Here is a 23,022-nt window from a genome sequence, read left to right as displayed (position 1 = left end):
AACAAGCATTTTCCAGAGGGAATGAGAAGAGCAGGAACATGGGAGAAAGCAGCAGCCCAGTGGGCACAAGGGAAATTCTCAATTCTCAAGCCCTGCTTCCCATCCCTGGCTCCCATGGAGCAGAATGGGATGTTTGGGTACCCTAAGCACCAACCTACATTTGAGAGCTGACCACATTTAAAGTGCAATTTTTAGGTGCAATTTAATAAAGGTGAGAAATAAGCCTTTAAAAAAAAATTCTTTTCATAGAATCATGGAATATCCTGAGTTGGAAGGGACCCACAAGGATCATCAAGTCCAGCTCCTGGCCCTGCACAGGACAGCCCCCAGAATCTGTAATTGTAGACACAAATGCTGATCCCAATTCTCATGTCAAATCCTAATGGGATGTTCCTGCACAGAACTTTGGCTCTTCAGGAAAGCAGCACATGGAGCAACACTGGGAAAATATAGCAAGAGTGTTTTGGACTTGAGCTCAAGTTCTGTAATTGAAATAAATATATTCATTTATTCAAGTATTCTAATAGCAAAGGAATAAAAGATTCAGAGCATTTTGGACTGTTTAAGGTTATTTCTGGGATGAGGCTGTTCCCAGGCAGGGGACAGGGAGCTCTGCTGTCCTGGTTTGCAGCCTGACTGCTGTTTGGAGGAGGCAGGCGGAGCACTGATCATGAGCAGCAGTGTGGGAACCCTTGTCCAGACACTTCCTCAGTGGATTTAAATTCATAAAGTGGGAAGCTGTCCCATGGGAGAAGACACTGCATGAGGACAAGGGGGGTGGATGTAGGACCTGGGGGCTCCCAGGGGTGTTTTGACTCCCAGAACACCCCAATGTCCCACTGGTTTTCTCCTCACCAGGCAAACATTGGGCTTGGTTCCCTTGGAGAAAGGTCTGGAAAAACCCATCCCTGTCCAGGGATGTGCACGAGGATGGCACAGCCAAGCTGGCACCATGGGGCACATGTGGGGCTGTGGAGCCAGGGATGTGCCACAGGATGTACTGTGGGATGTGCCAAGGGATGTGCCAAGGGATGTGCCAAGGGATGTACCAAGGGATGTGCCATGGGATGTGCCATGGGATGTGCCATGGGATGGACTGAGGGATGTGCCAAGGGGTTTGCCATGGGATGTGCCAAGGGATGTGCCAAGGGGTGTGCCATGGGATTGCCATGGGATGTGCCATGGGATGGACTGAGGGATGTGCCAAGGGGTTTGCCATGGGATGCACTGAGGGATATGCCATGGGATGTGCCATGGGGTGTGCCATGGGATGTGCCAAGGGCTATGCCATGGGGTGTGCCAAGGGATGTGCAATAGGGTGTGCCAAGGGCTGTGTCATGGGATGTGCCATGGGGTGTGCCATGGGATGTGCCATGGGATGTGCCACAGGATGCACTGAGGGATGTGCCATGGGATGTGCCAAGGGCTGTGCCATGGGGTGTGCCATGGGATGTGCCATGGGATGTGCCATGGGATGTGCCACAGGAGGCCCCAAGTGCTCACTTTCCAGGCAGGGATTCAGCCGAGGCTGAGAGAGAAATCCTCCTCATTACAGCCTCGGGTCCCTAACATTTAACACAGCTTCCGCCCTCCCCCAGGGCTCCCTCCTGGGGAAGATCTCTCCTGTTTACACCCATCAAATGCCAAATGCAGTTTTCTCGTGCCCTGACGGGGTGATGTGGGTGGGATGACACAAACTCCAGGTGAATATTGACTTTCCAATGACACTGTTCCAGCCCAAACACCACCCTCTGCACCAGGCAGCCGAAGGGGGCCGGCATGCCAGCGGTCCAGCAGAGGAATTATTTGATTCCCCTGCCCTGCAGCATGCTGTCTGCCAGGAAATTTTCATTTGGTCTCTCCAACTCGAGAACCAATTGTAAATGTCAGTGCTAAACACTCAGATTTAAGTGTTGGGTTGTCTTGTTTGATTACAGCACTGAAAGGTCAGAGCTGACTAATGGAAGTACAAGCGGTGTCAGGAGGGAAACTGTGTTCTGATGGGGGTGAGCAAACACCTGGGGACAACCTAATCACTCTTCCTGCTGCATCTCTCTCTTCCCTCTCCAGCCCCTTCAGTCAGGGCTGTTTTTCAGGTCTTACAACCTGGAAAAGCCATTTCTGGGGAAAATTCCTGCTCGTGACGTTGCTGCCGGGGATGCCGACAGCGCTGGGTTTCCCTGTGCAGGGAACAGAGCTCATCTCGCCATGGCCTGGCTGGATTTTCTCCCAAAGGGAAGAGATGGCTCCAGAATTGGGCTGATGGCACCCCACTGGCATCACCCACCTGTCCCCATTCATGGCTCAGGCTTTGATGCCAAAGTCTCTGTGCCTCCACTTCCATTCCCCATTTCAGGCCTGCTCTGGCAATCAGCATCCCAGGAGCTGCACAGAGTAGAGAGCAGATCAGGGCTGTTTTCCCTCCTCCCTTGCCATTCCCCACCCCTCACACCCCTCTGAATTCCCCTTGCCCTGAGCTGTTCCAGTTGTGGTGACCAAATAAAACTCCAGCTGCCTCAAAGTGACCGTGCTGAGGAAATCTGCTTTAACCTGAGCCCATTCCCATCATTCCAGCTCTGCAAGCAGAGTTCATTATATTTATTTTAAAGCTGCTTTTAAAAATATTAGTCCATCTGCCTGGTAGAATAAAACCCTTAGGAGCTTCTGCTCCTCTCCAGAGAGCAGTGTGGTGGTCCCAAGCAGGAATGTTCATCACTCCATACAGATGCCATCCTGCACTGGGATCCATTCCCTGCTGCCAACCCCAAAATCTTCCCTGGGCAGAGAAATTCAGTGATTCCAGATGTCTGAATGTTTCTGGACATTTACATCAATGAGCATTGGAAATTTTAGGAAAACTAGGAGTGTTAGGGAATAATTGCAATGGTTTTTCCCCAAGACTCGAGTCTGTGATGAACACTGGCCTCGATTTTATGGTACCAACCTGGAAATAGCCAGGGTCCCCAGGGTGCTCACAGCACCTCTCAAGACATCTTCCCAGGAATCCAAGATCCTGCTGGATTTTTCTCCAGGCTTTTTCTCCAGGCTGATCCCCCCCAGCTCCCTCAGCCCCTCCTGGTGCTCCAGACCCTCAGTATAGGAGGCAATTATCTAATTCACAGGTCCCTTTGCAGGAGCATCCCTGGGAAAAGGATCCTGTTAAGTGAAGGATGGTGCCAGAAGGGTGAAGAGGATGAGAAACCACCATGAAATGTAGAAGGGGAAAAAAATCCACATACCATCACCAAATGCAAAGAAAGCCAAGAAAATAAATATCCAACTCCAAATGGAGCTATTTCCTCCCTGGCTCAGGGATGGAGCAGCAGCACTGGGAAAGTCAAAGCAGTTTGTGGTCCATAAGATTAATAGGAAATCTGCTCTGGATTGGGAACGATTCCCTCTTTTATTGCAATGAACCCCAAAGAGTAATGGCTGCAGGGCAAGAAGAGGAAGGTAAATTGCAGTAATAATGTGTTTCCTTGTGCTGACATGCTTTTGATCATAGAAAAATACACCATCTGTTTCTAAATTACTTGTTGTATTGATTTAACAGTTAGGAATGGGGGCAGAGGGGATCTCTTTTTTTTCTTTTGCAAATCCATTTTGCGAGGGCTCCTGGAAATCTGACAGTTATGTGCAATAAGGAGTAAGGACTTGTTCATCATAAAAGATTCCTGCTGTCAGCCATGGGGCTGTGCTGGGAGGAATGGGACATCCCCTTCCTCTCCATCAGCCTGTCCCCAGGAGCTGTGCAGCTGGGGGCTGATGTACTCAATAGGAATTATTTGTTACACCAAATAAATTCTTACTGTGCTGCTTCTCCCCTGTATGGATGGGCAGGCCCTGGCACAGGTGCCCAGAGCAGCTGGGGCTGCCCCTGGATCCCTGGCAGTGCCCAAGGCCAGGCTGGACAGGGCTGGGAGCACCTGGGACAGTGGGAGGTGTCCCTGCCTGTGGAATGAGATGAGCTGTAAGTTCCTTTCCAACCCAAACCTGTGGTTCTACAGTTCCTCCCTGCCAGATCACACACCCTCACTGCCCTTGTTGCTCGCTATTTCTATAGATTTCCTTCCTTTTCATGGAAGTCCTCCCCCTGCACCCCAAAGGCTGCCACAGCACCAGGGTCCCTGCCCTGGGGAGCAGCTCAGCAATGGCAAAAGCACCTGTGTCACCCCAATTCCTCCCTCAAGGCTCCCCCCTTCACAGGGCAGCAGGGTACCTGACATCACTAAAAACCACACAATGAGAGGTCTGGGTTGGAAGGGAACCTAAAGCCCAGCTCATTCCAGCCCCTGCCATGGCAGGGACACCTTCCACTGTCTCAGGCCGCTCCAAGCTCCATCCAGCCTGGCCTTGAACACTTCCAGGGATCCAGGGGCAGCCCCAGCTTCTCTGATATTATTTTGCTGCTAATCAGTTGTTGTTCCTCTGCCTGCAGCCTGAGTGTCTTAGTCCCTGGCTAATGGCTTTCCTGGGAGACTCCAGGTGCCCCCATGGACAGGGCCAGTCCAAAAGGAGAAGGTTAACCCAGAACTTGGCACTGCAGTGATGCAAACAGAGCCCTTTCCTGTGCTCCCAACAACTTTCTAAGCCTCTGCTACTGCTCAGCTAGGCAGCTGCTCTTGCAGGAAAAATATAAAAAACAAAACATAACTTTCTTGAGTTTGGAAATGACACCCACCCTCCTGTGAGCATCCTAAAGTGTAGGGAATCCAAACTCATCTGGTATCACCAAAGCTATTGCTGGCATCAGCATGTCCTTCTCTGCCACTCCCAGCACAGTGTTGGGCACCTTAAAGATGTTCTGTCCCCACCTGAACCCCTCACAGTGTCCCCAGCACCACCAGGCAAATCCCTTCCTTCCCCTGGTGGAAAGCACCCCAAGGCTCAGCCCAGGCACCACCCACAAACTGATTTTCAACTTCTCCAAGTGAAAGCAGGAGACAGATCTTGGTTCCTGCTGGTTGTGATCTGCAAAGTTTATTTAACCCCCCCAAAAAAGGCATTTCCATGCAGAATCTTTTGGTTCATAAAAGAAGTCGTTCCGCAGCAGCCACCTGACAACCCTCCCTCCCCAAACCGGGAAATAAAGTGACCCCAGAGTGCACAAAACCAAACGAACCATCCAACTCCAACAGAGAAAAGTGGTTCCTATCATTCCATACAATATGGAAAAATTTGGCAAATACAGCTGATCTTGCAGTTCCTGTCCCTCAAGCACTTTAGAGCTGGTTTGGTCTCCAGCCCTTGGGTTGCCTGTCTGGAAAAAAGATACAGGGGGTCCTTGTGCTGCAGGACCTGGGGACTCTCCCAGGGGTCCAACCCAGGTGTGGAAGAGCTGCCACATCAGCGTTTGGAAGTGGGCAATATAAATATAAAACATGGATACAAATGGGTTCTTTGTACAGAAAATATCATCTCTCAAGGCACTGGGGTGATGGCCACCTGTCCACTGGTGGGCTCCCAATGGCTTTCTCCAGCCACCAAGGAAGGAGGAGAGGAAGGCACCGGAGAAGTCCTGGTGCTGCCATCCAAGAGGGGTTTCACCCCACAGCTGCCCCCAAACGCCCCTAGAGGGGTTTTTCCTGGCTGGATGGTGCTGTTCCTTGGTGGGGTGACTGATCCCATGGGGGCTGCAGTCTCCTTGGGATGCCTTGGGGCTGGGTTTGGCCAGGAGGGAGGTGCATAGATGGGCCAGGGGCTTGGGCTGCTCCGGCCGCTGCTGGGCTCCCTCGTCACGCCAGCAGCCCCAGCCGGGTCACCTTGGCCGACAGGAAGGAGTGGATGATGAAGACGATGGTCTTGGGGCAGGAGTGAAGGTCCAATTGCTGCAAAAAAGGAAAGGAGGCATGTTTGTAATAGGGAGGGCTGTTCCTGCAGCCAGGTACCACCCAGAGCTCCCCAAACCCACCACAGCTTTACTGGGGCCCTGGGAAGGGCTGTGCCCCCTGGCTGGGGTGGGCAGACAGAGCCACGGGTCACCCCTGTGCCAGGCAGGATGGGTGCCATGAACAGGGTGGGTGCTCTGTGGGCAGGGCTGCTGAAGGCAAAGCCAACTCACAATCTCTCCCTCTGGTCCACCAAAGTCCAGGTAGAGCATCTTGGTGCCATCATCTGAGGACATCTGCAGCTTCTCGAAGGGCTGCTGCAGCAGGATGGTCCTGCTGAGCCCGGGCTCGCTGGTGGAGATGGTGAAGCCCTTGTCGATGTGGACGGTCAGGGTGCAGTCCTGCCCCTTCCACGTGCACGCTGGGGACAGGGACGGGACAGGGGTGAGCCAGAGGGTCCCGCCGCACCCCCCGCCCCCCCCCGGGCCCTCGCTGACCTGTCGAGACCTCCTGGGCCAGCTCGGCGGCGCCGTGGGTGCCGTCCACCAGCAGGCGCGTCCACAGGGCGAGCTCTCGAGGGCTCTCCAGACTGAAGAGATGGGTCTGCACGCCCAGGCGGCCGCCAGCGCGCAGCGCGAAGGAGCGCTCGGCCTCGTACAGCGCCGAGCCCTTGGCCGGCCCCGAGTGCACCAGCCTGCGGCACGGCCAGCGCTCAGCACCGCGCCCCGCACGGCCCCGGCACCGCGCACCCAACATCCCAGCACTGCCCATCAGCACCGCACCTCAGCACCGCTCTTCACACGGCTCAAGCCCCGCTTCGCATCCCGCACAGCCCCAGCAAAGCATCCCACATGGTCCCGGCACAGCCCCAGCACTGCCCCGCATCCCGCACGGCCCCAGCACAGCCCCAGCATTGCCCCGCATCCCGCACAGCCCCAGCAAAGCATCCCATATGGTCCCGGCACAGCCCCAGCACTGCCCCGCATCCCACATGGTCCCGGCACAGCCCCAGCACTGCCCCGCATCCCGCACGGCCCCAGCGCCTCACCCCGCTCCGCTCCGCGGCTGTCGCGCAGCGGGGCCGCCAGGGGGCGCTGCAGCCCCGCGGATGAGGCCCCGCAGCGCCCGCGCTGGAGCCGCCTCCGCCCCAAAACCCCGCCCGAACCCCGCCCCGAGCCCACGCCCTACACCCTGAAACCCCGCCCCAACCCTGCCCCGCATCCCTCCCTCAAAACCCGCCCTGAAAACCCGCCCTGACACCCGCCCGAAACCCCCGCCCCATCCCCGCAACTCAGCACCACTGAGCCCACTGCCCTGACACCACCCTGGACACTGTCACCACCACTGTGCCCATTGCCCTGACACCACCCCTGGACACTGTCACCACCACTGAGCCCACTGCCCTGACACCACCCCTGGACACTGTCACCACCACTGTGCCCATTGCCCTGACATCACCCCTGGACTCTGCCACCCACCCTTGCACACTGTCACCACTTTGTGGGTCTGACACCAGCCCTGGTTCTGCCCTGACTCCCAGCACTGCCCCCAGGGACTGCCACCACCCTATCCTTGAGCAGAGCAGGAGGGCACTGAGCTGCTGGCCCCTACCTGGTGGCGATGAGGGGGTAGCTGTGCGTGGGCTTGCCCAGCGCGTCCCGGCTCTGCGGCAGGCTCCCGTACAGCAGCAGCTCCTTCTCTGTGAGCACGGCCAGGAGGTTCCTGGTGCCGGCGCTGGGGAGCTGTAAAGGGACTGGGTCAGGGCCAGCGGCAGCATGGTGGCACGGAGTGGCGGGGGACCGGGGGGTACCTGCTCGGTCAGCCAGCCCACGTGCTTGACGTCCCGTCCGGCCACCGTGCCAGCCCCCGCCAGCTGTGCCCGCAGCTCCTCCTTCACCCGCGGCAGCAGCGCGGCCGCGTTGGCCTGGATGGCGCCGAGCCACGACTGCGCCGTGGCCTCATCCTTGGCCCGCAGGAAGAGGGCGACGCGCCCGTCGGCCGAGCACACCTCCAGGTACCTGCAGGGACACGGCCCCGGTGAGTCCCTGCCCGGCCCCGGCTCCCCGGGGCACCACGGTGCCATCACTGACCTGTGCTCCGGGTCGGTGGGGAGGCACTTGCGGGACACGTAGCACATCTTCAGAGGGACACTCCGGCTCTCCCGGAGCTCCCGAGGGGGCAGCAGCGGGGACGATCGCTTCTGCTGGGCAGCGGGAGAGGGGTCCCAGCTGACTGTCGCCCCTGCCGAGGAGTTCTTGAAGTAGGGCGAGATCTCCTTCATGTACTTCACTGGAAGAGAGGCAGCACCGCTGAGGACACAGAACAGGCCAGGGCAGCCTCATCCTACCCTGCTGAAACCCCCCCACTCTCCCTGCACCAGAGCTGCTGACCTCGCCATTAGCTCCCCAGAGCTGGCACCCATGCTGCTGCAGGTGGCACTGGTGGGCAAGGTCACACAGGGAGTGACACAGAATCACAAAATGGTTTGGGTTGGAAGGAACCTTAAATATCATCCCATTCCACTCTCCTCATTCCATTTATTGGGGATTTCCAGAGCATTAAAGGGACCTTCACGCTGGCACATTCATGTCAGAGCTTGTAGGGCATAAAGGGAAGATGTGTGCAGATGTCAGTGGGGCTTTCCTGCATGGTGCAGGGGGATGGAGCATTGTGTGGCTCTAGGGAGGATGGAGGATTTGTACACCAGCCCCAGGAATGGAAAGGGTCCTGCTGGTAGGGACAATTATGGGAGGCTGTGGCCTCAGTGATAAGAGCAATTGCTTTAGGAACAGAAGAACATTGCTAATCATAGAACCACAGAATAGTCTGGGTTGGAAGGGGACTTAAAGCCCATCTCAATCCATCCCCTGCCATGGACAAGGACACCTTGCACTGTCCCAGGGTGCTCCCAGCCCCATCCAACCTGTCCTTGGGCACTGCCAGAGATCCAGGGGCAGCCACAGCTTCTCTGGGCACTCCTGTGCCAGGGTCTCAGCACCCTCACATGACACCTGGAACCCTCACAGTATCCCAGCCCACCAGTGCAGCCTGGGGAGCTCTGCAAGAGGGATAAAAATGGTCTTTTCCCCCTTTTTCCTTGCCTTTAACCCAGATCAGTTCACAGATCCAGGCCTGAGCAGTTCCCTGGGGCAGCACACACAGCCAGGGGTGGGGAATGGGAAAGAGTCCCAGGCCAAAATTACACAGTCCAAACTGTGCTGGTACAGCCAGTCCCGCTGCCAGCTGAGGAACAGTGCTCAAATACCCTGGCTTGGCCCCAGGAAAAGCCCTGGAGAGCGTGCTCTCTGCTTGCACAGCCCTGCCCTGTGAGCCTCAAAGCAGGGACAAGAAACCAGTCCCCACTGAGCCTGGCTCCAGAGCCAGAGCCCTCAGAGCCATGCTGGGATGGCAGCCGGCTCCAGAGGTTTGGGGAAAGGGGGAGATGAAAGGCACCACAAATTGATGGGGCCCCACAGCCACATCCTGAAAATGAGGAAGATTGGCAATGCTGGCTGAAACACTCCAGCTGAGCAGGCGGGATGCCAGTGCTGGTGCTGCCCTGGGGCAGCGAGGGACCAGCCTCTGACTCCAGGGAAGGGCTTCCCTTTGGAGGCCCTTTGGAAAAGACCATGGAACAGACACGTGCCTGCAGCCATGTCCCCAGCCATCCTGGCTGGTTCCACTGCAGGTCCAAGGCAGCAGAGTGGGTGGCAGGATGGGGGACACGAGCTTGGCTTTGCAGCCAACCCTTGTGGGTGGCTGGATGGGCACAGCTCCATCACTGCAGCCAAGCCACAGCAGCCTGATGTGCTGCCAGAAAGGAGCCCTTCTGCCACCAGGAAAGAGTCTGCATGCACCCACTCCCAAACTTCACCTGGCCACAAGATGGGAGATCTCCACCCATCTTCCCTTGAGGTCACAGCCCCAAGGCTGCCAGAGCTCCAGGAGTGTTTGAACAATGCTCTCAGGGGTGCACAGGGTGAGATTGTTGGGATGTCTGTGCAGGGCCAGGGCTTGGACTGGATGATCCTGGTGGGTCCCTTCCAACTCGGCCGCTTCTGTGCTCTCCCCTTTCATTCCTATCCCATGAGCTCCCTAAAACCCCTAAACCCCGATAGCCCGGCAGGAGCTGCGTGGAGCTGGAGCCCCGCGGGTGCTGAGCGGGACACAGCTATAAATGGCCACGGTGCTGTGCCACGTGGGCCGGGTCACCCCGCGGTGGCCCCGGGGCCAAGGCGGCGGCGGGGGGCCACCAGCCTCGTGCCCTGCACCTCCCGTTACAAAAATAGCCACGTTCCCGCAGGCATCCGAGCCGCGCTGCATCTCACCCGAGCCATTAATCTTGGCAGCGGGGACCTGCCATTATGCCGGTGCCTGGGAACTAATTGGAGTTCAGAAAGATGCCATTGAGCCGCTGAAACCCGAGCGGCGTCCCTGCGCCAGCCCCTGGCTCCCCGGGCACGCGGGGGACGTCACCGGCATTAGCTGGGCGGTGGCGGGGTCACGTCCCGAGGGAGCCGCGGAGGACAGGGGCAGTGCCCAGTGCGGGACAGGCCACGGAGAATGAGGCAACAGGCAGGGTCTGATGTCTCGGCTACGTGGCTTTAAGGAGGCTTCAGGCTGGTCGCAAAGCACGGGGGGTCCCGAGCCAGCGCGGGGAGCTGGGAGGTGCTGGAGGCTGTGACACTGCCTGGCCAAGGCCAGGTCACCATCCCATGGGAGCTGCTGTCCCCTCCAGTGACCCCAGCACTGGCTTCACAGCGGGCTGACTTACACTCCTGCCAGTCCCTTCACTGCAGTTGGTATTGAATGGATTAATTAATTACCTCCATCTCATTAAAGCAAACAACTCAGACCATATCATGCATCGCCTCTGCTAGTGGTAACTGTAATTCTTGAACTGTTTTTTGTTTTTAATTACCACCTTGCAGTGCTGGGGTTCCTGCCTACTCCCTGGCAGCCTGCACCCTCCAAAAACCCCTGGGCAGCAACACTGCCTGGCTGCTGTTGATTGAAGTCACCTGCAGCAGGCACACAGCCCTGGGGGCCTGCTGGGCTAATCCATGTGGCCTCCAAAGCCATGTGGGCTCTCCAGGGAGGGAGCCTGTCCCACTGATCCTCTCCAGAACAGAGGACAGGGGACAAATAGGGCCTTTAACTGCTCAGGGCTTTGCACCAAGGAAAACTTTATTTTAGGGTTTTAGGGAACAGCAAAAGTCTCTGGGTGTGCAGCCACCCATCCCATGCCAGGATGGTGCCTCTGCAGGGGCCCAGGTGGTGGCTCCCAATCCCTGGAGCATCCCATGTGTCCTGAACCCTGTAGTGAGCTGCACCAGGGACATGTTTAACCAAAGGCCCTGGCTCTGCATCTGTGTTGCAGCTATTTTTTTTTCTCCCTGGTATGCCAGAAAGGGGCAGAACCATCAAAATTCCTTGGTTTGACTTCTTGGGGAGAAATTCTCCCTCCCCATCAGCCCATTCCTCACAAGGATGGAGAACAATCACAAACCAACCACTCCTGGCACCCTGGATCCTGAGTCAGCACAACCTGCCCCACGCATCCTCACTGCTCAGAACCAAGCCTGACCCCACAGAGCTTCACTGAGGAGCCACAATGCTTCCTCCAGGCAGGAAAACAGACATGGACACCCAGAGCAGGGTCAAGAACACCCTCTCACTGCTTGGGTCACCAGCACACTCTGCTTCAGCCTGGAGATCATGTGTGGATTCAAAGAGGAGGTTCCAGACTCCATTTCTGGTCAGGAGTAGGATGGTGCTGCTGTTTCTCCTGCCATAATCTTCCCAACAGCATCTACACAGCTCAACAAGGCCATCATATCAGGAAATCTTCCAGAGAGCTCCTGGAGACTGAGTGCTGGCCCTACAGAGATGCTAATCCCACCTCCAGCTGGTCCCTCTCTGCCTCAGGATTAATGAGCCAAAATTGGCATGTTAAACTGGAGGGCTGAGCAAACCCACACCCCAAACAGACACCCTGAAATGACCTGCCAGCTCCAACCCAATGCTCTGATGTGCTCCCAGAGCAGCCAGCACAGTCCCCAGCACCCACCCTGGGACCATGCCCTGCCCCTGGCTCCAAGCATGAACATGGCAGCAGCTCCTGTCCCAGCTGCCCCAGCTCAAGTCCTTCTACCTCAGGGAGGAAGATGCCATGGGATGCTGCAGGGTGAGGCTGCTGCTGTCCCTCCTGCCCCAGGATCCTGTCCCAGCACTCAGTGCCACATTCCATGCCCCAGCTCTTTGCTAAACATTCCCCAGTGCTGCACTGTCAGCAGGGAGATCATGGGACAGCCCTCCGTGTTTCCAGGGAGGAGAAACAAACCCAGGAAACTCCCCAGGGAAAGCAAAGCTTCAGAGCAGAGAGGTGTGGAGGTGGCAGATGTGCCCCATCACCTCCTGGCATCATCCCCAGGGCAGATCCAAAGCCTTCCTTCCCACAGTTATGGCAACCAGCACTCCAGCTCCACTCTCTCCCAGCACCCATTTTTCTGAATTTCAAACTTCCAAGCAATTTCTTGGCCAAGCAAGTCCTAAAGAGCAGAGACAGCCCCAGGAGCACCCCTGTGGCAAATAAGTTATGGATGTGAGATGTCCACAGCTAGCCCAACTCCTCCTCCCCATTGTTTCCAGTTCTTCCCCCATGACAATACAGCACAGGGGCCTCACCAGGAAAACCACTCCTGACCCCAGAGCCCTGTCCCAGAGCAGCTGGAAGGATGTTCACCAGCCCTCCCCCTGCCACGGAGAGTCTCTGCCATGGAGATTCCAAGCAATGAAAATAAGGAAAAAAAAACAAGGGAAAAATAAGGCAAGGGAGAGCGACTCTCCCTGAAATAACAATGTAATATAAATACAGTCCAACTCCTCCTGTAAATACCAAGAGAGTAGTTTGGCACATTCAAAAAGAATCTTGGCAGGACACAGGGAGAGGTATCTGCATGTCCTCACGCCTGGGCAGCAATGACACCCAGGAGCCTGAGGCCACACTGAGCAGCCCAGGGTGAAATCTGGCATGGGGAGCCACTGCTGATGCTCACATTAGAACACATCACCACCTCCCAGCTCTGCCACTTTGGGGAGTCTCAGCCCAGCTCACTGCCCTCTGAGGAGGTGCCAGCTCTCCCAGTTTTGTTACCTGCTGCAATGCCACCTGCAAACCTCCCGAAAAACTCCAAACCCCAGCAACGACTGCAGCCAGGAGCAGCAAGGAGTGAACAGACACAGGCTGTGCCAAATACACTTGTTTAGCACTCAGAGCACCATAAGGAAAGCTGGAGTCACACCTGGCAGCATGTGGGGAGCAGAAAGTGTCTAAGTAATGTTAAAGTGCTCTTTTTTAAGCTCAGTCTTCTCCAAGCAGGAGAAGGCAGCAGAGAGTATCCAATTTAACACCCTTCAGGCACTTTAGGCCACCCCGTGGCCCCTTGGCCCTATCACCTCTCCCTGGGGCAGGGTGTTTGGAAGCCAGCTCCTGGAGAGCCACAGCGGGGGGCAGGTACGAGGCAGGGCCACCACCTCCACAGGGCAGGGACAGCCTGACCATGGCACAGCCCCACCACCCCCATGGCAGAGCAGCACTGTGCCAGCAAACCCAAAAACAGGGAGGGGATGGAGATGGACCACGTTCATCAGTGACATCAGTGATCAGACAAGCAGCAGAGATCCCTTCCCTGCTTTGCCTGGACCCCGAACAACATCAGATACAAACTCATCCCAGAGCTCCAGAGTGCTGTAGTGGGAGCACAGCCCCAGTCTCCTCCCAAGGGTACCTGCTGGGAGTTTGAATTAATTAAGAAGCCCAGCAGGTCATACCTGAGCTCAGCAAGCTGCAGCAAAGGCCCTGCCTGCAACTGCCTCCCAGGAGGGGGACCTGGACCCCAGGGGATGGAGGAGGAGCAGGAGGGCTTCAGGGAGAGAAATTGTTCTCTCCAGAAAGGGCAGCTCCTCTCCACCTCTGGCAGGAGCTCTGGCAGAAGGGAAACCCACACCAAAGGATGAACAGAAAATAATGGAGGGAGGGTGGTCCAAGAGCAGCGGCTCCAGGCAGGAATTTCACAGACTCACAAAGAAAGAAGCTCTTGTATTTTTCTTTGGTCAGAAAAAAACAACAAAACCACCCCACCACCAACCCTATCTGCTCCCAGCAGCTGTGCAGAGCAGCACATTCCTCCAGCTGAACCGTGGTCTTCAGGCTCCCAGGAGAGGAGGAACCCACAGCAGAAAGGGCTGAGCAAAGCTAAAAATGAAAATCTGGAGCTGAGACAATCTGGGGAAGGCACAGAAAAGCTGGAGCCACGGTGGTCGCTGGCAGCACAGCACACAGAACTGCTTTGTTCAGGGACAGCCCCGAGCACTGCCCCCAAATCAAACCTCCCTTTGGGCTCTGGGAAGGGTCTCTGGTGCCAGGACCCCCCTGTTAAACAGGGTGACCCCAGGGCCTGGTTGGAAGTGAGGGGAGGGGAAGGCTCCTTTCCTGAGGGACAGATCTGGGATGCTCATCCCAGCCTGGCCAAGCTGGCAGAGGGTGGGCAAACATGGACAGATGTGAGATGAAGATTAGCCAGAGAAGAATGGAGTCTCTCCCTCAGGACTCCCGTGGTCCCAACCCATCAAGCCTCACCCAGTCCTCAAGCAGGGCTTGAGGGGCTCCTACAGTGTGCAGCCCCCTCAGGGCTGGGAGACACCAGGGACCATCTGTCTGGTACTGAGAGGGAGCCTGTTCCCAGGGAACAGCCTGCTCCAGGGTGGTGAAGGCTGCATCCCTGGCATGGCTGTGGCCTCAGCTTCCAGGGATCCCCTCAGTGGGCAGCATCCCCTGGATGGGTAGTTCCTCAGCAGGCCCTGCCCCACCCTCCACCTGCCCAAAACCCACCCAGCAAACCCCAAGGTGCTCAGCAGGAGTGGGCCCTCCCCACTGGCATAAACCTACAGCAGCCAGGGATGTGGGTTTAAATTAAAACCACGAGAAAAGCAGAAAATGTTTTCTCTTGCCCCAAGAACTGCAGACGTGGGGGTGATGCTGTGCAATGAAAGAATCCCAAATCCCAGAAACTTGTCCCACACCTCCCACTGCTGCCTGCCTGAGGTCCCACAGCGGGGAGACAGAGCCTCTGGGCATGGAGCACTGGCACACACTCCAGAAGGAGACAGGGAGATCCCAGCAGTTACCTCCAGCTCTCCAGATGAGCAGACAAATTACTCTGCATATGTTGTTTTCCATTTGAAAGAGTATGCAAATGCAGCTGCAGATGATATGCCACCCCTGTGTCATCCCCGTACAGGAAGGAGAACCCTTCTGCCCCCATCACATCCTTGTCTCCTACCTTCCAAGATCACTTCCTTGCCCGTCTTCTTCAAGGCCTGCACGGCCTCATCGTGGGTGGCCTCGGACAGGTCGGTGCCATTGACGGCGAGGATGGCATCCCCCACGAACAGCGCCTCCGTCTGGTCGGCTGCCAGCCCCTTAAAGATCTTGGAGATCAAGATGGGCATTTTATTCTCTCGGCCACCTTGAAACAGAAGAGACAGGGAGCGGTTGTGGCTGTAGGAGCGCTTGGAGGGGTGGGTGGGGAGGGGGATGCTCTGGTACCAGATGGTCCCAGCAAGGCTGAGCCTTTCTGCTGGCACTCAGTGCACTGTGCCAGGTCAGCCCACTCCCCCAGATACCCACAGGACACCTGTACCAACCATAGCTGCCAATGTACCATGAGGCTGTACAGCTGATGAAGTGATTGCTCCAAAACCACTCAGACTGGTCACAGATTATTCACGGAGCGAACACATAACCTGGCCATCTCCCCATCAGTTTTGGCAGGAAAGTGTATCGTTATTTGCATTATTAATCATGTGTGCTGAGCGACTATCCTGGCTCCAAGGACTTCATGATCTCAACACATAGACAGCTGAATTCTTTTGGAGAGGCCAAAGAGCCAGGGAGAGGTGAACCAATCTGGCTGCATGTTCCTGTCCACACAGCAGCCCTGTTTACCGGCTGCTCCCCGCCGTCCTGACTAAAAGAATGCTATTCAAACTCCCTGCGGCTTCAGGAGATCAATTTGCACATCGACTTTTGAACCCGCGGGGAGATCTGAGCTGCCTCCGTGCCAGGGCTCAGGGATGCAGCAGCCACTGCCCGTGGCAGCCTGTGGGGATCAGCAGTGCCCGATGTGCCCTGTGCCCGGGGACAGCCTGTCCCGAGGAGTCTCCAAGAGATAATCCTCATCCCAGAGGGAGATGCTGAGCCCAGCCCGCTGTCACTGCCCGCCCCGGGCTGCTCCCAGCCGGTGCCACAGGCATTTCCTCGCTCAGTCGCTGCCAAGCCAGCGAGGGCTCCGGTTATCAGCTGTCAGAGGCCCCGGCGGGGGCTGCTCCGTCCTTGCACCAGAGCTAAGAACCTCTGCCAGCCCGGCTCCCGCTCGGCTCCCCGCTGTCCTGCCAGCCCCAGGCCACGTCCTGTGCAGGACACTCGCCCCTCCGGGTGGCACCCGTGTCCCTGCGTGAAACACGGCTGGCCCATGAACAGTGACATGCCAGCAGCGCGGTGAGGAGTGATGCCCTGCCCTACAAGGCTGCCCCACCCTCCACAGCACCTTCCACTGCCCAGTTTTGATGGCAACTACTTCTTTTCCACATACGTCACTGGAAAAGTAAAGTTTTAACTGAACCAAGGGAAGCTTCTCCTTTCCTGGGAGAGCCACAGAGCAAGCAATAACTTGGCAGCCAAGGGGCGGTTACGAAAGGGGGTTTGTGCTTCCCAAAAAAAGGGCTGGCACGCTGGGGCACCCTGCAGACACGGCCAGCAGTGTCGATCCAGTTCCAGCACCCGCACATTCGCATTGCAAAACCTCCCCGCTTCAAGAGGGAGCCGGAGGCTGCGTCTGTGTCCCCTCTGAGCTGGAAGGAGAAGCCACGTCAGGAGGCGAGAGCTGCCCTGTCAGTGCCCCCGGGGCGGCCGAGCCCGCTGCCTCTCACAGCCACGCTCCGTGACAGCCCTGTCCCTGTCTCCCCGCTGCCCTTCTCATCCTGCTTTCACAGCTCCCTACACGCTCGGAGCCGCGTGAAAATCAAAGGCAGGCAGAAAGGCAGGAACGCCATCACTGCCCTAAGAAGTTTCCAGCCTGAAGTTCAGGAGAGTCACCAAGGAGCGGGATAGCTCGGGAGGGAAAACAGCCATTGAACAGGGAGGCTTCCCGGGAGCACACATCTTCAGTCAAACCAGAGCGCGCTGCTTTAACACCGCACCCAGCGCCGGCAGATCTCCAGGGGCCTTTACACCGCTCCCTTCGTTTTGCTGACAGTTTTAAAGGGGCATTTCCCAACTAATGAGCACGGTGGGACAAGGACACGCCGGCCCAGCCCGCACTTTGGCTGCAGAAGGGCAACTTTGGTGTAACCGGGTGCCCCCCTGCACCCCAGCTGCCCCGTGAGACAGCACCATACCCGTGGGGTGCGGGGGACAGGGGTGTCCCCTTCGGCTCACAACCCCTGAGGTCCCTCACCCCGGCGGGGGCACGGCGGGCAGGCACTGGCCGGTCACTCCTCACCCCAAATCATCGCTCTCTCCGTAGGCTGGCAATGGTTCGGGTCCCGTCACTGCCACGTATCCCCCTCCCCGTCCTGAGCTGGGGCTGGAGGCTGTGAGGATCCCGACCCCAGCCTCGCTCCCCGCGGGGTCCGCTCCGAGCGAGCCGCGGGACGGCAGCAGCAACAGGTCCCGGTGCCGATGCCCGTCTCCCCCCGCCGCCCCGGGACCCCCGGGCCCGGCCTCACCTTTGATGCTGATGCCGAGCCCCCCCACGTCCTGCTTGACGACGCGCACGGTGCGCCTGATGTTGGCGAGCGCCTCGGGCGCGGCGGAGCCCGGCTCGCCGCCGTTCAGCTGCGCCGCCGGGGCCTCGGGGCCGGGCCCGGGGCCGTCTGCAGGGCTGACCCCCAGCACGTCCTCGGCCAGGGTGAGCAGGACGCGGAGCCACTGCCCGCTGGGGCCGCGCAGCTCCAGCAGCCCGGTGCGCGGGGCGCGCCTGCCCGCCGCCATCTTCGCGCGCTCCGCGTCCCACACCGCCCCGCGCCGCCCCTCAGCGCCCCGCGCACCGCCCGTCCCACACCGCCCCTCACCGCCCCTCACCGCACCGCCCGTCCCCGTCCCTCACCGCCCCGCACCGCCCCTCAGCGCCCGTCCCACACCGCCCCTCACTGCACCGCCCGTCCCTGTCCCACGCCGCCCACACCGCCCGTCCCACACCGCCCCCTCACCGCCCCGCACCGCCCGTCCCGCACCGCCTTTCACCGCCCCGCACCGCCCGTCCCCGTCCCTCACCGCCCCGCACCGCCCGTCCCGCACCGCCCCTCACCGCCCCGCACCGCCTATCCCCGTCCCACACCGCCCCGCACCGCCTATCCCCGTCCCACACCGCCCCGCACCGCCTGTCCCGCACCACCCCTCAGCGCCCCGCACCGCCTGTCCCTGTCCCGCACCGCTCCGCCCATTGCCCCGCACCGCCTCTCCACACCCGGCACAGCCTCTCCGCTCACCACTCCGCACCGCCCCTTAGTTCCCCGCACCGCTCCACGCCCCGTCCCTCCACACACCGCCCGCCGGACCGGGACGGAGCCCCGGGAGAGAGCGGGATCCCGGCCCCGCCCCGGACAGGGCACCGGGAGGGGACGCGGCTCCCGGTGCTCCCCATCATGGAATGGGGCACAGGGAAGAGCACAACTCCCCGGTGCTCCCCGCTCCATCCTGGGACAGGCACCGGGAGGATACGATGCTCCCAGTGCTCCCCAGGACTCCATCCTCCAGCCCGGATGGAGGGGCTCCAGAGGGACATGGTGCTCCCCAGCGCTTCCCACGCCTGCCCACGAGGGACACAGCTCTCCTCTCCACCCTGGGATGGGCACAGGGAGGGACACACGGCTCCCCACTGATCCTAGGATAGGCACCTGGAGGGGCCAGCACTCCTTAGCTCTCCCCATTCCAGCCTTCTCCCCAGCCTGTTGGAATGGGGCAACAGGAGAGACACGGCTCTGGCCCGGATGGAGCATGGGGAGAGACCAGGACACCAAGGCTCCAGTGCTCCATCCTGGGATGGGGCTCTGGAAAAGCCTGGTTCTCCCCTCACCATGTGGGGATGGGGCATGAGAAAGGACACTGCTCTCCAGAGCTCCCCAGTGCTCCTCAGTGATCCCCAGAGCTCCTCAGTGCTCCTCAGTGATCCCCAGTGATTCCCAGTGCTCCTCAGTGATCCTCAGAGCTCCCCAGTGATCCCCAGTGCTCCCCAGTTCTCCCCAATGATCCCCAGTGCTCCCCAGTGATCCCCAGAGCTCCCCAGTGCTCCCCAGAGCTCCCCAGTGCTCCTCAGTGCTCCCCAGAGCTCCCCAGAGCTCCCCAGTGCTCCCCAGAGCTCCCCAGTGCTCTTTGTTCTGGCCTGACAAAGGGCACCAGGAGAACCTGGTGCTTCCCAGTGCTCCCACTCCATCCTGGGACTGGCATGGGGAGGGACACAGGCCTGCAGTTGCTTGTCCCCAGTCTGACCCTGGACATTTTGGGTGTCCCTGTGCTGGGCTGTCACAGGAGGAGCAGTGGGAGCTGGGCACAGAGCTGTGGCTCATCCCAGCAGCCACAGCCAGGGCAGGAACCTCCCAAGAGTGCCAGTGGGTTAAACAAGAGCCAGGCAGGGGGAGATGGTGTCTGCAGACATTCAGACGGGTCTGCATTGCTTTTTCCTTACTTGCCCTGGTTCTTGAAAACCAGAATATTTTTACTTTCTTGGCAGATACCCATTTTTACTGCATTAATTAGGAGTAGAAAATACCTCCAGGAGTAGCAAACCACTCTTGGCACATCCCCTCTGCCCCTTGCAGAGCGCTTCAAGCAGCTCCAGGAGCTTCTGGGACAGGACTACTGAGGTCTCAGCCCCTCTGGAAAGCACAGGGATTTGTAAGAATTCTGTAACATATTTGGCTGGCTGGGAAGGGGGTGGAGAGAAGCTCTGGGCACCTGAGGCAGGGGGGCTGCAGCATGTGCTGCTCAGCACAGCCCTTCCTGGCCAGGGGCTGTGGCCAGCCCTGAGCATCAGCCTCACACAGAGGAGAAAAATGCTCCCTGGGCTCCCTCCCACGCAGCAGCAGCTGTGGAATTTCTTGAAGTTGCAGCAGAGGAAACCCTGAAGGTTATTTCTTTACAAAACAGGCGCTTTACATATTCCTGATTTTCTCTTTGCTAAAATGTCCGGGGTTTAAGTGACACTTTGCCTTTGCAGTACAGTGCTGCTCACTGTGGCAAGCACTTCTACATCACTCCAAGGGTATTTCCCTCTGATCCCACCCCCTGTCCAGCCCCACTCTGGCTGCCAGTGCCTCTTGGTTTGGGAGCAGCAAGGGGAATGTGGTCTTTCAGTCCCCAAGGGCACACAGAGCTCATTCCCCCTGAGCCACATGCCCTGGGAGCACTCACTTTATTTTCCAGCTAGGCAGCTGCAATCAGCAATTTGTCCAGCTTTTTTTCATTCCCAAGAGCTGCTTTTGATAATTTCAGCCTCTAAGGGCCCATTCCCATCTGAGCCAGCAGTGGGATCACTAAATATCTCTCTCAGTGCAGCAGAACTCAGTGCTCTGTTTGGGTTGTTCCCTTTCATTTCTCAGCTCTGTGCCCCGAGGCACGGATGCTGATAAGCATGGCCTGGATGCATGGAAGCCATCCAGATGGTTCCAACCTTTCCCTGTCCTGCTGCTGGGATGGAGAAAGCACCATGGTCCTTGGATCCAGGTCACAGCACTCTGACTTCACCTCCTTTGGGAAAACAGCATCACCCTGTGAGTGCAGCAAGGCTGAGCCTCAGTGACCCCAGCAGAGAGAGAGCACATCCCCAGCCACCACTTCTGCCCTGCTTCAGCAATTAATATTCCTATGATGCAGCAATTAATATTCCTATGACAACTTAAGTGGAATAGAGACCCCAGGCAAGTACTGCAGGTGGTGTCTTCTAATGGAAACAGGGAATCCAAAAGTGCCCTTAAGACCTTGGTCCCAAACTGGGAGGCTCACCCTGAGCAGGGAGTCCATCAGGAGAGGACAAATCAGGCTGACAGACTGGTGAAGGCTGGGGGCTTGGCTCCAGGTTTAATCAAACACAGGAACCATTTGCTGGCTCCTCTGCACAGCTGGGCCTGGCAAGAGCTGTGGCTGAGAAACTGGGACATGCCAGGATGTTCTTGGAGGTCTCAGTGTCCCCCAAGCAGAGGAGCTGCTGGTTTGGGGTTTTCCTGCAGGCTTGTCTCCCCCAGGCTTCCCCACTTCTTTTTATCCCTTTCCTGTCCCAGGGCACATGGTGAGCACCGGGAGCCCAGCACATTGAGTGGTCCCAGCTCGATTTGAGCCTCCCCAGATGCCACGAGGATAATTCCGTGCCGTGGAGCTGCAGGACAGGCGCTGGGATGGGATGGGATGGGATGGGATGGGATGGGAGGGCGGAGGCTCCGGCCGGGGCTGGCCCGCAGTGAGTGAGCCGCAGCTTCCAGGCATGCCAGCGGCGTTCGTCAGGGCTCCTGTGAAAGCGAGCAGGCGGGGGAGGAGTTGCTTGAAAAATTGCTATTCACAGAAATAGAAACTTCCCGCAGAAACACGCGTGCGTCGGTGACAAAAGCCCAGCTGGGAATTTCTCCTGGCAGCAGGAGCAGTGGGAGGGAAAGGGGCTGGGGAGTGCAGGAGGCTGAGGTGCAGGACTGGGGGTGCTGCCAGGGCCATGACCTTGGCCCTGAGGGAAATTGCTGCTTTTTAGCTGGAAAAAGCATCTCTTGGCTCCATTATCCTCCAAACGGTCCCCAGGAGCAGGAGCTGGCAGTGTGGCAGCAATGGGCTCTGTGCCCCCCACTCTGGGCCATCCCCTCCAGCAGAGCTTCCTCCGTGGCTGTTGGGATCCTGCAGAGAGTGCTGAGGCCCTGGCACAGGGTGCCCAGAGAGCTGGGGCTGCACCTGGATCGCTGGAAGTGTCCAAGGCCATGTTGGATGAGGCTTGGAGCAGCCTGGGATAGAGGAAAGTGTCCCTGCCATGGCAGGGGGTGGGATGGGATGAGATTTAAGGTTCCTTCCAATCCAGACCATTGTGGGATTCCACACTTCCCCAGCTGATTTCATGGCAGGTTTCAGCCATCCTGGCATTTTCTCTGCCTATTCTCTCCAGCCCCCTGAACCCTGCCGTTGAGCAGCTATTATTAGTCCCATTTCTTGGCATAGCCAGGAGCTGTGTCAAAGCCCACCAGTCTATTTATAGAGTGCTGTGAGCTGGTTTGTTACTTGTGTTAATTGAATTAATCCCTTCTGAAGAAAAGAAAAGACTTGAAGAGCTCAAGTTCAGTCTCTGAGACAACATTCCCAAACTGTGGGGATCCAGGCAGCATCTCAGGCTGCTGGACACCCTGACAATTCTTAGCCCTCAGCACCAGGGAAGGGCTGCTGAGCTCAGTGTTCCAGGAATTCATGGAAGGGGATGATGCCAAACCTGCCCTGCAGGACTGAGACTCATGAAACCCTGCAAGGGATGGAAGGGAAATAGCTTTTATTATCTAGATAGATTTTAGTCTTGATATTAACAGATTTAGATATGCAATATGTACTTAACAGATGGGTTCATCAATCACTATGCAGAAAACATAGAAAAAAAATGTGATTCTAAAGTACCTGACTTTAGAATCACTGGGATTTCCAAGTCCTTTAGAGTGTTTCTGTCCGCTTTGGGACATAATTAGTCCATACAAAGTTTCTTCCATCTCATGCAGGCTCTTCCCTTATGTATTCCTGTAAGATAACCACAAGCAGCTGGGCTTTCACAGTGGCAAAATGCTTATGCCACTGCATGGCAGCTCCTATGTTATCAGGGCAGGATCATTTAATCAAGGAACAAGAGACTGCATGGGAAAAAGCAGCACCCAGAAGCTAAAATGATTTCAGAAAGGCAAAAGTTGTCGTACATTAACGCCCAGTCACTACTCCTGCAGCTTTGGCTCTCTGATGCTCTTAATACCAAGTGGTATCAGTAGCTGGGGTGTCAATCAGATAATGGACATAAATTATTAATAAAATCAGCACATGAGCTGCAGAATGTAAAATCCACCATCATGTTTGCAGTTTGACTGGGCCATTTTTTGGTTTAATTCACAACTTGCAAATGAAAATGCT

At 57.5% G+C, this 23,022-nt stretch overlaps 1 protein-coding gene across 1 annotated transcript; it reads right to left on the bottom strand.

The window, feature by feature from the left end:
* Positions 1–4,950: 4,950 nt before the first annotated feature.
* On the bottom strand, positions 4,951–17,888 carry SNTA1 (syntrophin alpha 1). Its single transcript, XM_036395901.2, has 8 exons — positions 17,619–17,888; positions 15,173–15,358; positions 7,919–8,117; positions 7,639–7,846; positions 7,440–7,570; positions 6,326–6,522; positions 6,062–6,249; positions 4,951–5,828 (listed from the first exon to the last, which is right to left on the bottom strand). The coding sequence occupies exons 1-8, from the start codon at positions 17,881–17,883 to the stop codon at positions 5,736–5,738; spliced, it is 1,467 nt and encodes a 488-aa protein (XP_036251794.1). The 5' UTR covers positions 17,884–17,888; the 3' UTR covers positions 4,951–5,735.
* Positions 17,889–23,022: the final 5,134 nt, after the last annotated feature.

This window comes from Molothrus ater, chromosome 17 (genome assembly GCF_012460135.2).
Source record: "Molothrus ater isolate BHLD 08-10-18 breed brown headed cowbird chromosome 17, BPBGC_Mater_1.1, whole genome shotgun sequence".
NCBI classification, from domain to species: Eukaryota; Metazoa; Chordata; class Aves; order Passeriformes; family Icteridae; genus Molothrus; species Molothrus ater.
The sequence above is the reverse complement of the archived record's forward strand: the minus strand, read 5'-3'. Positions and strand labels throughout refer to the sequence as shown.